The 17480-nt window shown below is 38.1% G+C and overlaps 2 protein-coding genes across 2 annotated transcripts; both read left to right on the top strand.

Moving 5' to 3' along the window:
* The first annotated feature begins 297 nt into the window (after positions 1-297).
* On the top strand, positions 298-7599 carry LOC131627970 (uncharacterized). The gene is made up of 4 exons (XM_058898825.1): positions 298-1096; positions 4371-4465; positions 6932-7067; positions 7583-7599. Exons 1-4 carry the CDS (start codon positions 298-300, stop codon positions 7597-7599), a joined length of 1047 nt encoding a protein of 348 aa, XP_058754808.1.
* A 2302-nt stretch (positions 7600-9901) lies between these two features.
* LOC131627969 (uncharacterized) lies at positions 9902-13778 on the top strand. Its single transcript, XM_058898824.1, has 3 exons — positions 9902-10003; positions 10051-10699; positions 13687-13778. The coding sequence occupies exons 1-3, from the start codon at positions 9902-9904 to the stop codon at positions 13776-13778; spliced, it is 843 nt and encodes a 280-aa protein (XP_058754807.1).
* The last annotated feature ends 3702 nt before the right edge of the window (positions 13779-17480 follow it).

Genomic DNA, 17480 nt, shown 5'->3' with positions numbered 1-17480 from the left:
GTCGGTCTTGTCCGGCCAAGTGTCGAGTCGTAGTGTAGTCTAACAATCGTGTATTGTTGTTTGTGCTGATTGTTTTTATGTTGTAGTGACGTTATGGCTGGGAGGAATGATGTTGCGATAGCTGCTGCTTTGGAAGCGATGGCTCAGGCTATGCAGAACCAATCGAATGCTGAAGAGAATGCTGGATCTCGTAGTTTGGCGACTTTCCAAAGGGAGAATCCGCCGGTGTTCAAGGGTACGCATGACCCTGATGGTGCTCTTGATTGGTTGAAGGAGCTCGAGCGAATCTTCCGTGTTATGGATTGCACTCCTGCTCAGAAGGTCAGATATGGCACTCATATGCTGGCTAAGGAAGCTGATGATTGGTGGTTGGAGACGCTTGCTAGGTTGGAGTTTTCAGGTGAGGAAGTCACTTGGAATGTGTTCCGTAGGGAATTGTTAAGGAAGTACTATCCTGAAGATGTTCGGGGTAAGAAAGAGATAGAATTCCTAGAGTTGACGCAAGGGCACAAGTCTGTGACCGAGTATGCTGCCAAGTTCACTGAGTTGATTAAGTTCTATCCTCACTTTGATGGCGAAGGTGCTGAATTTTCTAAGTGCATCAAGTTTCAGAATGGGTTACGCTCGGAGATTAAGAAGGCTGTTGGGTACCAAAATATCCGTTTGTTTTCTGATTTGGTTGACATTTGTAGGATCTTTGAGGAAGATAGTAATGCTCATCACAAGATGGTTAGTGATAGAAGGGGCAAGAATCAACAAATCCGTGGTAAACCGTATGATGCTGGTAAAGGGAAACAAAGAGTTACTCATGGTCAGAGGTCTAGTGGGGGAGATGCTCCTACTAGGATTGTATGTTTCAAGTGTGGTCAACCTGGTCATAAGAGCAATGCTTGTACTGCTGATGCGAGGAAGTGTTTCAGATGTGGTAAGATGGGACATGCAATGTCTGATTGCAAGCATAAGGACATGGTATGTTTCACGTGTGGCAAAGAGGGACACATTGGTAGCCAGTGTCCAAAAAAGAAGGCACAATCTGGTGGAAAGGTGTTTGCTTTAGCTGGGACTCCTACAGCTAGTGGAGACCGACTCATCAGAGGTATATGTTTCATTAATAGTACTCCTTTAATCACTATTATTGATACTGGTGCTACTCATTGTTTTATTGCTTCTGATTGTGTTGAAAGATTGGGTCTTATGTTGTCTTCCATGAATGGAGAGATGGTTGTCGATCTTCCAGCTAAGGGATCGGTGACTACTTCTCTGATGTGTTCAAAGTGTCCTTTGTCGATCTTCGACAAAGACTTTGTTGTTGACTTAATTTGTTTGCCATTGAGTGGATTAGATGTGATCTTGGGTATGAATTGGTTAGAGTATAACTATGTTCATATCAACTGTTTTAACAAGTCCTTGAGGTTTTCTTCTCCCGAGGAAGAAGGAGTTGGTTTGTTGACTGGTAAGCACTTGAAGCAATTGATGCAAGACGAAGCACAAATGTTCTCGTTGATGGCGTCATTGTCTTTTGAGAATCAAGTTAGAATTGAAGAGTTAAAGGTGGTGCGAGAATTTCCTGATGTGTTTCCTGATGAAATTCCTGATGTACCTCTAGAAAGAGAAGTTGAGTTTGCGATTGATCTTGTACCTGGTACCAGACCTGTTTCTATGGCACCGTACAGGATGTCTGCTGTAACACCCCAAATCTACCCAACGAATATTTAATAAAATCAGAGTGCGGAAATTCAACATACAATTGGGATGTCACATTCAACGTAAAACAACAAACAACTTAATCACATATATCATAGATACATAGCACATAACTCGGATGAACCAATAAAACCTGTTTACTCTTTTAAAAAAATAAAACAACTTTTATTAATAAAAATAATAATATCAATTATTCAACTTCACTTCGCATAATACTTTTATTAAACTAAAACAACTTCACCAACATCATATTACTTCATAAATTACACTTAAAAGTTAACAACTTATAGTTAAAACAACAATTAAAAGACAATCGTTCATCCCCCCGAGTGCTACGTATTAGAGCAGGACCCAACTCGAACTAACAGTAACTAAAGACTTCATAAAAATACTTCGACTTCCACAACTATTCTTGAGTACCTGCCCATTTTCCATGGTAGGGGAAACATCAGTAGAAGGGTGAGATATCCAACAATATAAACAAGCGTATGATAAATCATATATTAAGATTAGATCATACAATTTCACCACTTAATACTTATTCAAACAATAGTTATAATAAAAAATAGCAACGGTTATAATAATTATTTACCAACAACAAGTATAATAACAATTATCAGCAACAAGTATAACAACAACAACTTATAACAACAACAACGTAATAACAACAACAACTTCAAATGCGACTCAACTGTGCAAATGCATGTGGTACCATTGGAGCAGAACTCCCAACTTAAACATATGCCAGGTTATCGAGGCATTTCAACTTAAACAGGTGCCGTCAAGGCCAACTTAAACAGGTGCCGTCAAGGCCAACTTAAACATTTTGCCAATCCAGGCCAACGTAATATGCAAATGTATGCATGCAACAATAACAACAACTACAACGTCACAACACAACAATGCAACAACCGCAAACAACTTAATCAACCTTGGTCATTAGACCTGCAACTTAATCAACGTATCCACAACAACAACCAGAACAACAGCAACGAAAACAACAACTTAAACATGCATCAAATGCATCAACTTAATCATTACAAAACAGCCCATAAACATCTAGGTACTAATTCCAATTATGCTACTAATTCAGCCTGCTACATATATCATCGTTATTACTACTGCTATTTCTTCTTCACACCAATTCCATCTTTATACAACTTAATCCATTAACTACATATCTCATCACTAAGAATCATCACTATAATTTCTACTAATTAAATTAATCAATTCCAACGGTATAATATTCTAATTAATTTAAACCAATTTCTTCACTAATAATAATTATAATTCTTCTCAAGTTAATCCTACTAAGGCTTGATCCCAACAACCAACATAAAACATCAACAGCCAGAAATCAAAACATATTTCTAAAACTCGTATAGCACGCGCCGCGAACCTCTCTTTGCGCCGCGGACACCACAGAAACCTTCAGTTCGCGCCGCATCCAAACCTTGGCGCTTACCTGCGCTGACAGCATCTTCCAACAAAATTAAAACTCAATTTTCTCCCTTCGATTCCAGTACAGTTCAATTTCGACCATCACAGGAACATAGCAATATTATAGTTATACTCCACCAACATCTAGCAATTTTCTACAAATAATTCCTCAATAATAATAATAATTATAAACCCTAGGTTAATTTCCCACAACCATTGATTGAACTTTTATAACCTTATTCACCGACGTCAATCAATTTCAACATTCAACAATACAATCACAACACACAAAACAGAGGCAATCATACAACCATAACCCCCACATATCATTCATCATAATCCCGTTTATAGAGCTAGAACCCCACCCTTACCTTGGATATGAGATTTCTCTACTCTCCCGGTTGCCATAGCTTATGCCGCCGCTTCCAACTTTTCTCCAAAAATCTTTTCTAACAACGTGCAGAGACGCACCAAAAACCTGTTCGGAAATCGCTTTGTCAGACGGACTTAAAATCATCAAAACGAAAATAGATCCGGTTAGAAGTTACCTCTATGAGTCTGGAACGTTGTGTCCAAGAACCGCGATGATCCAACGGTTGGATTAGAAGAAACTTCCGTTTTACTAAGGTGTCTCACTGCAGAAACTTGCTGCGAAAATTGGACTTCCTCTAGCTTTTCTCTTCCGCCATGGCTCTCTTCTTCACCTCTCCTCCAAACTCTATTCCTCTTTGTGTTATGATAGCTCTTCCTTCTTCCAATTCTAAATCCAACATAGTAAGGTTATTTTATTTAATCACTTAAATAATTTAATTGGGCCTAAGTGACATACCCCCTCCTTACTTCACAACAACTCAAATTAAACCCAAAGTTATTTTTAAGCTCATTAATAAAATAACACTTCAACTTTATTTCACTAAATTAATCCGATTAATTATCATGCCAACTTAATAAAATAATTCCGACTTCGTCGATAAAATTCGAATTAAATACAAATAGTTCAATATTAATAATAATATTATTTCTACTATTATTTCTTCAACGAAATCAACTTTATTAATTCTCTGACTAACTGAATAAAATTCGACTTTAACTTAATAATCCAAATACGCTTCCCAAAATAATACCGACAATTCCGATTGATCCACGAACTTCGATTAAATCCAATGATTAAATTCTTAAATAATTTAATTAACTAGTTAATTAAATTCGGGGTGTTACATCTGCAGCTGAGTTGTCTGAATTGAAAAAGCAATTAGAAGAGTTGCTTGAGAAAAAGTTTGTAAGACCAAGTGTATTACCGTGGGGAGCTCTTGTGTTGCTAGTAAAGAAGAAAGATGGGAGTATGAGACTTTGTGTTGATTATCGGCAGTTGAATAAAGTGACGATAAAGAATAAGTATCCACTTCCAAGAATTCATGACTTGATGGATCAATTGGTGGGTGCTAGTGTGTTTTCTAAAATTGATTTGAGGTCCGAATATCACCAGATTAGAGTAAAAGAAGATGATATTCAGAAGATCGTGTTCAGGACTCGGTATGGACATTACGAGTATTCGGTGATGCCCTTCGGTGTTACTAATGCGCCGGGAGTATTCATGGAGTACATGAACCGTATTTTTCATACTTACTTGGATCGGTTTGTAGTGGTATTCATTGATGACATTCTAATTTACTCTAAATCTGAAGAAGAGCATGAAGAGCATCTGAGAATTGTGTTACAAGTTCTGAAAGAGAAGCAGTTGTATGCCAAGTTGTCTAAGTGTGAATTCTGGTTACATGAAGTTAGTTTCCTTGGTCATGTCATTTCTGGTCATGGCATTGTCGTGGATCCTTCTAAAGTTGATGCTGTGTTACAATGGGAAGCTCCGAAGTCAGCTACTGAGATTAGAAGCTTCTTGGGTTTTGCCGGTTACTATAGAAGGTTTATCGAGGGATTTTATAAATTGGCACTCCCGTTGACAAGGTTGACTTGCAAGGGAAAAGCCTTTGTGTGGGATATTCGATGCGAAGAAAGTTTCAATGAGTTGAAGAAGAGGTTGACGTAGGCTCCAGTTTTGACTTTGCCTAATCCGGGAGAGCCTTTTGTTATGTACTGTGATGCTTGTCTGATGGGGTTAGGTGGTGTGCTTATGCAGAATGGTAAAGTGGTTGCTTATGCGTCTAGGCAATTGAGAACTCATGAAAAGAATTATCCTACGCATGATCCAGAGTTGGCTGCAGTGGTCTTTGTGTTGAAAATTTGGAGGCATTATCTTTATGGTTCTAGATTTGAAGTGTTTAGTGACCATAAGAGTTTGAAGTACCTTTTTGATCAGAAAGAGTTGAATATGAGGTAGCAAAGGTGGTTAGAATTATTGAAGGATTATGATTTCGGTTTGAATTATCATCGCGGAAAAGCTAATGTTGTGGCTGATGCTTTAAGCCGAAAGACCTTGCATATGTCGGCTATGATGGCTAAGGAATTATAGTTGATTGAGCAGTTCCGAGATTTGAGCTTAGTTTGTGAAGTAACACCGCATAGTGTTATGTTGGGAATGTTAAAGATTAACAATGACTTTTTCGACAATATCAAAGAGGCTCAGAAGCTAGATGTGAAGTTGGTGGATTTGATGGCAGGAACCGATCGAATTGAGAAGGATGATTTCAAGTTAGATGCGCATGGTGTGTTGAGATTCCGAGACCATATTTGTATTCCTGATGATGAATAGATTAAGAAAGTGATTCTTGAAGAGAGTCATAGAAGCAGTTTGAGTATTCATCCAGGAGCTACAAAGATGTATCAAGATTTGAAGAGTTTGTTTTGGTAGCCTGGTATGAAATGTGATGTGGCACAGTTTGTGTATGCTTGTTTGACTTGTCAGAAGTCAAAGATTGAGCATCAAAAGCCTGCAGGGTTGATGCAACCGTTAGAAGTTCTAGAATGGAAATGGGATAGCATTTCGATGGACTTTGTAACAGGATTACCTAATACCTTGAGAGGATTTGATTCGATTTGGGTGATTATTGATAGGCTTACGAAGTCGGCACACTTTATACCTATTAACATCACATTCCCGATTGCGAAGTTAGCAGAGATATATGTTAGGGTGATTGTAAAGTTGCATGGTGTTCCTTTGTGTATTGTGTCGGATAGAGATCCGAGGTTTACTTCTGATTTCTGGAAGAGTTTGCAAGAGGCGTTGGGTTCTAAGTTGAGGTTGAGTACGGCGTATCATCCACAGACTGATGGTCAAACCGAGAGGACTATTCAGTCATTAGAGGATTTGTTGAGAGCGTGTGTTCTTGAGCAGGGAGGTTCGTGGGATACTTATCTTCCGTTGATTGAGTTCACTTACAATAACAGTTACCATTCTAGTATTGGGATGGCACCTTTTGAGGCGTTATATGGTCGGAGGTGTAGGACTCCGTTGTGTTGGCATGAATCGGGTGAGAGTGTGGTACTTGGACCCGAGATTGTTAGGGAGACTACTGAGGAAGTGAAGCTTATTCGAGATAAGATGAAAGCTTCTCAAAGTAGACAGAAAAGTTACCATGACAAGAGAAGGAAAGATTTGGAATTCCAAGCTGGTGATCATGTATTTTTGAGGGTCACACCTGTGACTGGTGTTGGGCGAGCTCTGAAGTCTAAAAAGCTCACTCCTCGTTTTATTGGTCCGTATCACATATCGGATCGAGTTGGGAGAGTTGCTTACCATGTGACGTTACCGCCAAATCTTGCTAATTTGCACGATGTGTTTCATGTGTCACAACTCCGAAAGTATGTTTCTGATCCGTCTCATGTGATTCAGATTGACGATGTGCAAGTGCGTGATAATCTCACAGTGGAGACGATGCCGGTGCAAATTGTGGATCGCGAGATGAAGGTTCTAAGAGGCAAGGAGATTGCATTGGTGAAAGTTGTTTGGTTAGGAGCTGCTGGAGAAAGTTTGACCTGGGAATTAAGAGCAAGATGCGAGATTCCTATCCCGAGTTATTTGAATCAGGTAAATTTCTATTTTCGAGGACGGAAATATTCTAGTAGGGGAGAGTTGTAACGCCCGGAAAAATAATTATTTGCTTAATTTAGACATTTGTGATGTTTTCTGAAACTTTTGCGTTTTGGGGCGATTTAGTCGGTATTAGTTCGGGATAGCGGATCGACATTTAATCGATAATTTTAATATTTTTAGTATTAGAAATATTAATGAGTTAATATTTAGCGTTTTGGGAATTTTCTGAGTAATTAAGTTTAGACCGGAAATATGAGACACTGAGTAATAAGTCGGTATATTAAAATAATCGGATTTTATTTTAATGGAGTTTTAGTGGAAGTATTATTTTTATATTAAGTGTGGAAATAATATTGGGCTAAATTAATGACATCTCTAAGTATTAAGGGGTATATTTTGTTAGGCCCATTTGTGTATTAATAATTAAGATAGTCTTTTTGTGAAAAATAGAAGTAAGAGAGAAGTAGTATCTTCAGTAAAAGAAAATAAAAAGGGAACCGAGGGAGAGAAAGAAAAGAGGGGTTAGGGTTTGAAGAGGAGACCCAAAGTGTTGCTCTAAAGTGCAATTGTTCTCCAATTTTCCATTGAATCTTCTTAGAGCTGCACTCAATCCAAGGTAGGGGGTTCTTACTACCTAAATGGGAATATGATGGATTGTATGTGAGTTAGGGGTATAGATTAGTTATTATGTTGTGATGAATTTGTTTCGGTTCTGTTTGAAATTGCTGTTGCTGAAATTGAAAATATTAAAATCAATACTGTTCGTACTAGATACAAAAGGAAGTGGTGGATGCTGTGTGGATTTTGTTTTTCTTTTTCTTGTTTTCATGTAATTCCAAATGGTATGCTGATACTTTATTCATCCATGCCTTGTTTTTTTTTTATTATTATCTCCATACTATGTATATATTTAATTATACTATGTATATACTTAATGGTACTATATGGTAGAAATAAATCTTAATTTATGAAATGAGGATACAATTGAAACAGTAGGAAACTAAAGTGTAGAACAAGCATTTGTAGTAGTAAATGCTAGAATTAGAAATGGAAATTGAAGTGAATTGAATTAGTATAGTGTAAGATTAATTAGTTGAATTAATTTCAATAAGTTTAATTGATTGGAATAAATTTGGAATTAGATCAATTATTCGGTTTGCCGATAAATTACGCTATCTTGAGAATTTGTTTGTAATTGAATATTTGATTTGAGAACAAAATATTATTAAGTCAATAATGTTTTTTTTTATAATTAACGATATCTATTTGGTTAGATGTTAATTTGGAAGTTGTTTGGCTTAATTGGTATATTGACATATTGCGATTATTTTGAGAATTTACCGAAAATTGTGATTTTGCTTTAGATGTTTTTGTTGCGGTTAATATTGTGATTTTCCAATACGATTATTTTGTGCACTCTTATGTGAATAGCCTCATAGTGTGAATTATAGCAAATTTTGATATTGTGTATATAACGCTATGAATTGATAAGTTGTGTTGTGAGCCTTTGACTAAAGTGGAACGGTGTGATGTTGATATGTGACCGTTGTTGTGTTGTTGTTATGTCGTTGTTTCATTGTCAAATCGTATTCGTTGTATGTTTCCGCATAGCATAGCATAACATAAAGTTGAACGGTGTGATGTTGATATGTGACCGTGTTGAAGGCTTTGCCTTATGCGTCGGAATTACTGGCAATGTTCTAAGTTGGGAGTTTTACTCCAATGGTACCACATGCATATGCACAGTTGAGTCACATTTGTGTCGTTGTTAGTTGTTGTTGGTCGAAGTTTCTGTTTATGCATTGTGATGCTTATGTGTTGATTTGTTGAAGATGCCGATGTGTTGATATCAAGACTATTCTTTGATGATGTTCTTTGTGTTGTTTATGTTGATGTTGTGTGAAACGGTGATTCATTTATATTCCTTACCTAATATATGATTTATCATAATCCTATTTATATAGATTGATATCTCACCCTTTCTGTTTGAATGTTGCCTCCACGTGGGTAACGTGCAGGTAATCCAGATGAGTAGCTGTTTCCGCTTATAGTCGAGTTTTGGGTGTCATTGCTCTGATACGTAACACTCGGGGAGAAATGAACACTTGTTTGATGTCGTTATTTGTTTATTGAACCTTATGATGTATTTGAGGAGTTGTTTGTATTGTTGCTTTTTATGATTCAAAAGATGCTATGTCTTAATTGTTGAATCATAGTGTGAATCTGTTGCATGTTGAACCTATGTTTGGGATATGCTACGAATACTATGTTATTCAGAAGTTGAGATATATGTTATGAGTTTTGTTCACTCCAATCCTGATAGTGTTATGTATTAGTTTAAAAAGCATGACAAGTGTATGTTTATGTTGAATGTGTGACATCCTGATTCTGTTGATAATTTTTATACTTTGATATTTTCCACATAAATGCTTGGGGTAGATTTGGGGTTTTACATTAGTGGTATCAGAGCAGGTCGGTCTTGTCCGGCCAAGTGTCGAGTCGTAGTGTAGTCTAACAATCGTGTATAGTTGTTTGTGCTGATTGTTTTTATGTTGTAGTGACGTTATGGCTGGGAGGAATGATGTTGCGATAGCTGCTGCTTTGGAAGCGATGGCTCAGGCTATGCAGAACCAACCGAATGCTGAAGAGAATGCTGGATCTCGTAGTTTGGCGACTTTCCAAAGGGAGAATCCGCCGGTGTTCAAGGGTACGCATGACCCTGATGGTGCTGTTGATTGGTTGAAGGAGCTCGAGCGAATCTTCCGTGTTATGGATTGCACTCCTGCTCAGAAGGTCAGATATGGCACTCATATGCTGGCTAAGGAAGCTGATGATTGGTGGTTGGAGACGCTTGCTAGGTTGAGTTTTCAGGTGAGGAAGTCACTTGGAATGTATTCCGTAGGGAATTTTTGAGGAAGTACTATCCTGAAGATGTTCGGGGTAAGAAAGAGATAGAATTCCTAGAGTTGACGCAAGGGAACAAGTCTGTGACCGAGTATGCTGCCAAGTTCACTGAGTTGATTAAGTTCTATCCTCACTTTGATGGCGAAGGTGCTGAATTTTCTAAGTGCATCAAGTTTCAGAATGGGTTACGCTCGGAGATTAAGAAGGCTGTTGGGTACCAAAATATCCGTTTGTTTTCTGATTTGGTTGACAGTTGTAGGATCTTTGAGGAAGATAGTAATGCTCATCACAAGATGGTTAGTGATAGAAGGGGCAAGAATCAACAAAGCCGTGGTAAACCGTATGATACTGGTAAAGGGAAACAAAGAGTTACTCATGGTCAGAGGTCTAGTGGGGGAGATGATCCTACTAGGATTGTATGTTTCAAGTGTGGTCAACCTGGTCATAAGAGCAATGCTTGTACTGCTGATGCGAGGAAGTGTTTCAGATGTGGTAAGATGGGACATGCAATGTCTGATTGCAAGCATAAGGACATGGTATGTTTCACGTGTGGCAAAGAGGGACACATTGGTAGCCAGTGTCCAAAGAAGAAGGCACAATCTGGTGGAAAGGTGTTTGCTTTAGCTGGGACTCCTACAGCTAGTGGAGACCGACTCATCAGAGGTATATGTTTCATTAATAGTACTCCTTTAATCACTATTATTGATACTGGTGCTACTCATTGTTTTATTGCTTCTGATTGTGTTGAAAGATTGGGTCTTATGTTGTCTTCCATGAATGGAGAGATGGTTGTCGATCTTCCAGCTAAGGGATCGGTGACTACTTCTCTGATGTGTTCAAAGTGTCCTTTGTCGATCTTCGACAAAGACTTTGTTGTTGACTTAATTTGTTTGCCATTGAGTGGATTAGATGTGATCTTGGGTATGAATTGGTTAGAGTATAACTATGTTCATATCAACTGTTTTAACAAGTCCTTGAGGTTTTCTTCTCCCGAGGAAGAAGGAGTTGGTTTGTTGACTGGTAAGCACTTGAAGCAATTGATGCAAGACGAAGCACAAATGTTCTCGTTGATGGCGTCATTGTCTTTTGAGAATCAAGTTAGAATTGAAGAGTTAAAGGTGGTGCGATAATTTCCTGATGTGTTTCCTGATGAAATTCCTGATGTACCTCTAGAAAGAGAAGTTGAGTTTGCGATTGATCTTGTACCTGGTACCAGACCTGTTTCTATGGCACCGTACAGGATGTCTGCTGTAACACCCCAAATCTACCCAACGAATATTTAATAAAATCAGAGTGCGGAAATTCAACATACAATTGGGATGTCACATTCAACGTAAAACAACAAACAACTTAATCACATATATCATAGATACATAGCACATAACTCGGATGAACCGATAAAACCTGTTTACTCTTTTAAAAAAATAAAACAACTTTTATTAATAAAAATAATAATATCAATTATTCAACTTCACTCCGCATAATACTTTTATTAAACTAAAACAACTTCACCAACATCATATTACTTCATAAATTACACTTAAAAGTTAACAACTTATAGTTAAAACAACAATTAAAAGACAATCGCTCATCCCCCCGAGTGCTACGTATCAGAGCAGGACCCAACTCGAACTAACAGTAACTAAAGACTTCATAAAAATACTTCGACTTCCACAACTATTCTTGAGTACCTGCCCATTTTCCATGGTAGGGGAAACATCAGTAGAAGGGTGAGATATCTGTCGCACGCTCGCGAAAAATGAACAGAGTCGCCACCAATATATTTATCCCATAAGGGAAAGGAATATCAGAAAACCTAACAAAGGAAGGAACAGGGTCTTGCGACCAGAGAATCAAGGTACGAGAGTCGGTTACGCAAGGGGAAGGTATTAGCACCCCTCGCGCCCATCGTACTCGATGGTATCCACCTATGTTTGTTTCTATCTAAAGGGTGTGTACTATGTCTATGTCTACATGCGAATGCAAAAAGAAATACGGGGAAAAGAAGGAATTATTTACAAGTGTGCTCGTTCAAGCCCCGCGACTTGATGCCTACGTATCCTTTTCAGGAATCAGAGTGCCGTAGTTCGGCTCCATAGTTTTGTTTGTTTTTGTGTTTTTTAGTTGGGCGGCGTTAACGTTCGCGCTCTTGCACAAGGGGACAGCCTAGGATGCAACGGAGCGGAAATAACGGTGCCCTTAAGAGAAAGAGATGAGAAAGAGACTTTGAGCGTTTCGAGGAAATCCCTTAAGCAAGGGAAACTCGAGTTACTCTTTGGTTTGTGTTTTTTAGAGGTTGGAAACTTACGCCTGAATGGAACCCTTAAGCAAGGGAGCTCCAAGCACTCGAACATCCCTTAAGCAAGGGAAGTTACAAGCTATCATTCCCTTTTTATTAGTCAAAGTATTTATTAGTCATTTTTTATGAGTTTTCTTGATATTTTTTATGGGAATTTATTCAAGTATTTTTAAATGGATTAAAGTTGAAAAGAAAAAGAACTAGCCTGAGAAAACTAGCCTAATATGAATGGGGAATTCTACTTATTATTATCATGGTTTCTACCTAAGGTTAGGATTTAAAAGAAGCATGAAAAATAAAGCGGTAAGTGGAATATTGAAAATAGCATAAAGGCATGAAATAGAACAAGTCAAAATATAGCACAAAAGTGAATTAAAAGTACTATTATTTTTATGGTTTTTATGAAGGAATTTAAATGTCAAAATTACCTAAAAACTACCATTTTTATGATTTATTTGAATGAAATTTCTAAAAGTCTAGCATTAATCCTAAGATCACCCAATTGAAACTAACAAATTTGTTATTGATTTTCATGAAGAAATTTCTAAAAGAAACTAAAAATTAAACTCTAAAAAATCTATCAAGTTTTTATTGATTTTATATGCATTTATTATCAAAATGTAGTAAAAAAAAACCTAGAACTATCAAGCTCTTATGTGAATTAGGGGAGTGTGAAATCAGAATAGTGGTGCTGTTAGCAGTTATATCTATGGAAGGCCCAAAGGCGAATTGTAATAGTGACCAGCCAAAAGAATTAACATGGGCCAAGGGGGTGTATTAAGGAATTCGTGACAAGGCCTAATGCTGATTTTGATTCATTTTATTATTTTTCAGTCTTTATAACAGAATTAATTAAACAAAATAAAAACAAAAAAACAAAAAATAGAAAGAGGGCAATTAGGGTTACCTGTGCGTGTGACTATTGAGATCTCTTCTCTCCTTCTCACGAACGCGACACAGCGACGGCGCTGGAGGGAAGCTCCTTTCCGATTTGCTGCTCCGTTCGTCTCTCTCAAGCAAGTGGCGGCGATAGCTCACGTTCTCACCTCCAATCAAATTTTCGTCGCGGCTCTCATCCCCTCGCGCCCGTTACGAAGTCAATCATGACTCATATCCAATCATTCAAGCTCTCCGTCGGAACTTCGTCTCTCCGATCACAATCTCTATTTCCGATTCGGATTGAACATCGAACAACTCTCCAGGTGTGTCGCCTTCTTCCTTCTCTTTCTTTGTCTATCTTCTGCTACTTGCGTTTTTGTTCCGGTTTTGCGATGCTATTCGTAACGAAGGTGTTGATGCAGATGTTGAAGTCTGTTATATATGTGAGATTGATTTTCTGTATGAATTCAAGGTGAAGCTGGCGGTGATTTCGGTGGTGATTCTGAGATAACGTTGAAGGCCATGGAGGAGGCGAATTACAGTGTTAATTCTGAAGATTTTTGAATGGCAGGATTGAAAATGACGAAGATTGGGGAAGTGAAGATTCGGTTCCGAGAGAGAGCTTCTTCAAGAGTTTGTTACGTTTCTTCTTTTTCTGTTATGAATTTCTTCTTCTTTTTTCTTTTCGGTTTCTGTTAACTTTGTTGAAAAATCAATTGATGAAGGATGAAGAAGATGAATGAAGGTGGGAACTGAATCAAGAGAAGGTGGAGATTGAAGATAAATGAAGATTGGAGAAGAGGGATGATGCAATGGTGTGAAGCAGTGAAAGAATGGTGAAGAATTGAAGAGTGGGAGAAGAGTTCTGAGTGAGAATGGTGATGAAGATTGAAGATTGAAGGTGGTGAAGAAGGTGGAAGAAGATGGTGAAGAAGGTGGAAGAGTGAAGAATTGGATGAAGACGGAAGAGTGTGAGGAAGAAGATGAAGATGAGTGGAGAGTGGTGTGTGAGAGTGTAGAATGGCGTGTTGAGAGAAAAGCAGAGAAAGATGGAGGTGGAAAATGGTGATTATGGCGTGTGTTTTGAACTTTTAACTGTACACTTCTTCTTTCAACGTTTGCAAGCGAAACGATGATGAAGCTTGTGCTTTTTCTTCCCCCCTCTTTCCTGAATGGTGGCACTGACTTTTATACAGCAATGATTGGGTAATCATTGTGAGTTCTTGAATGTGGGACTCAGAATTATCTTGCAAGGTGTTTTTTTTCAATCTCTTGAATGTGGGACTAATATCTGATTTTTGATTTTTTGCTTTGGTTCATGGTGCAGGTTTTCTTTGATTTGTAGGCACGGCTGCAAGTGCGGGCTTTTTCTAATATGCAGGGCTTGTAGGTACCGGAGCTGAGTTTTATGCAAACTTGAACTGAACCGATTTTGTTAATGAGTGCAGGGCTGGTTTATTTGTGATGCAGGGAATTTGGATTCAAGTGAACATAATGGGGCTGGATATGGAGAAACTGTGGTGCCGGGGAGCTGCTTCAAGAGTGGAACAAATGTGTGTGGCTGCCTTACTGTAGTACTAGTCGCTGAAACCCGAGATGATGAGCTGGCAGTTGCATGTATGAAAGCGGCGAAGCTTGGATCGATGTTCGAGCTAGCTTCAAAGGTGAGTTGCAATCCCATTACGAGATTTTAGTAGTTAAAACTGTTGGTTTAGGTTAGAACTGAAATTGAATGTTGGTTTTTTTTAGTTAGGGATGGTGTAAGTTCTGAGTCTTTATGTATGTAGGGTGATGGTTTTGAAGGGCTGAATTGGTATATTATTATGTGATTTTTTGGTTTGAGTTTATTGTGGTTGTTTCTATGTGAATATGAAATGGATAGAGGTATAAAATTTGTAGCTGTTAGGAGTTTATATGGTAATTGTGTAGGGACTGTTTTTGGTATGGATGTTTAGACTGGCAGCCTGTTATGTTTTGTTTGTAATGTGAAATATGAGCTGAAGGTTAGTCATTTGGTTTTGAATGGGGAATGTATGGTTTATGTTGATGAATGTTAACGGGGCTGTTTTGGAATGAATTGGGATGTGTATTGAATGGTTAGCGATTCTGGTTATATTAGTTTCGAAACTATTAGGAGATGTTAACACAGTTAGGAGGTTAGTTATTAACGTGTTTTTCTGTTATGCTAATTCTGAATTGGTGTTATGGTTATAATGCTGCAGGTTTCATGAAGAAAAAGTGGAGGTTAAAGCTGGATTTTGGTACTGAGTTTGAAGATGCTAATAGAAAGGAGTTGATCATGAATGAAGATTAGTGGGGCCTAAGATTAGGAACAATAGGCTAACAATATTTTTGTGTAATCCTTTTTGTAGTTTGATTTTTGTAATGGATATGGTTTTGATGTGTAACGTAGATGGTGTATTAGAATGACTTGAAGTGTTATGTAGAGAAATGATTTTCTTCTAAGTCTCATGGTATGTGTAAGATGTGTGATGAATGGATATTGAAATGGGATTGATATAATGGGGTCTGAGACATGCTTTAAAAAACAGAGGATTTGAATTGTGTTCTTTTGTACTCTCTTGAATTCCAAGTGCCGTCTCCATGCGATTCAATGGCTTTGTATTTGAGAAGAATTCCCTCCAATGATCTTTTTTTGAATTTTCAAACCTTTCTCCGACTTGTGATATTAAATGAGCCTTAGCATCCATGAGATGGGGAACTACAAAAACTTAATGTGAACCTTTGGTCAGTGAGTTAGCCTTCCATATTAGCCAAAAAATCCAAGCTTCACCCTATGCTTTTCAAACTTATAAAGACATACAAAGTCCACCATGTTTCACTGGAATCTTGCACAAAATTCGCTTGTAACACAAATAATCAAAGTGAATTCTAGGATCGAACACAAGGATGTGAGCATCAATCCCCAATCAACGGGGAGTGTCCAAGTTCAAAGAATCCGAGTGAAGCCCAATGGAAAGAATTGTATTACAATGAATAATGAAGCCACTCCGTAAATGATGAATAGCCCCAATGATTAGCAAAACCCCCAGACGATCATAAGGCCCAAACCTCAGGACTTATCTGATAATCCCAAGCATACAGAGAGTGCTTTAATCCATGAACAATGAACTTCTCTTGTGAACAAGTTTGCATAATGTAGAAACCCTGGATGTTGTGAAACCTTAGATCCCACGCTTTAGAGGTTTATTTGATGAATGAATGCAAAGTGTTAGATGACCTAATGGAAGGTATATACATGAATGCAAAAGTCAGAGCCAGTTAGAAATTAAAGGGTAGGACAAATTTGGGGTATGACAGCTGCCCCTATTTAATCATCTTAAACTTGAAGGTGAGATTGGCGTTAGCCTTTCGAACATTCAAGGTTTAAGAAGATTAAATACCAAAACCATAAATTTGTCCTGAAAAGAAGGTGTAAGTGTTATCTTTATTTTTTGTTTTGATATCTGCTGGGGAAAGGAAAATTTTTGTTTTTCTGGTGGAAGAATTTACAGTGAGTAATTGGACGAATGGAGATAGCTTGTAACGTAGCAGTGGTGCCAATACAAGGTTCTCAATGGAAATGATTGTTGTATGAAACTATGATTGGAAAGTATGGGTCCGATGGAAAGGTAGGACCTACGGTCCGTGACTCGAAACTAAGGTAAGGTCAACGGACCTACGACCCTAAAGAATTGAAAAAGATGAGGATAAGGTCAACGGACCTACGATCCACAAGAATGAAAAAGATGAGGATAAGGTCAACGGACCTACGATCCACAAGAAATGAAAAAGATGAGGATAAGGTCAACGGACCTACGATCCACAAGAAATGAAAAAGATGAGGATAAGGTCAACGGACCTACGATCCACAAGAAATGAAAAAGATGAGGATAAGGTCAACGGACCTACGATCCACAAGAATGAAAAAAGATGAGGATAAGGTCAACGGACCTACGATCCACAAGAAATGAAAAAGATGGGGATAAGGTCAACGGACCTACGATCCACAAGAATGAAAAAAGATGAGGATAAGGTCAACGGACCTACGATCCACAAGAAATGAAAAAGATGGGGATAAGGTCAACAGACCTACGATCCACAAGAATTGACAGAAAGGATAAACATCAACACTGGGGTTGGAGGATATCAACGCTGAGGTTGGAGCATGTCAACACTGAGGTTGGGGGACATCAACACTGAGGTTGTGAAAGGAAAGGCGTCGACACTGAGGTCGAGGACATCAACACTGAGGTTGGGACGAGG

This window comes from Vicia villosa, unplaced genomic scaffold (genome assembly GCF_029867415.1).
Source record: "Vicia villosa cultivar HV-30 ecotype Madison, WI unplaced genomic scaffold, Vvil1.0 ctg.000417F_1_1_2_unsc, whole genome shotgun sequence".
In the NCBI taxonomy this organism is placed as follows: domain Eukaryota; kingdom Viridiplantae; phylum Streptophyta; class Magnoliopsida; order Fabales; family Fabaceae; genus Vicia; species Vicia villosa.
Note: the sequence above shows the minus strand (reverse complement) of the source record. Positions and strands in the feature narration are given on the sequence as shown.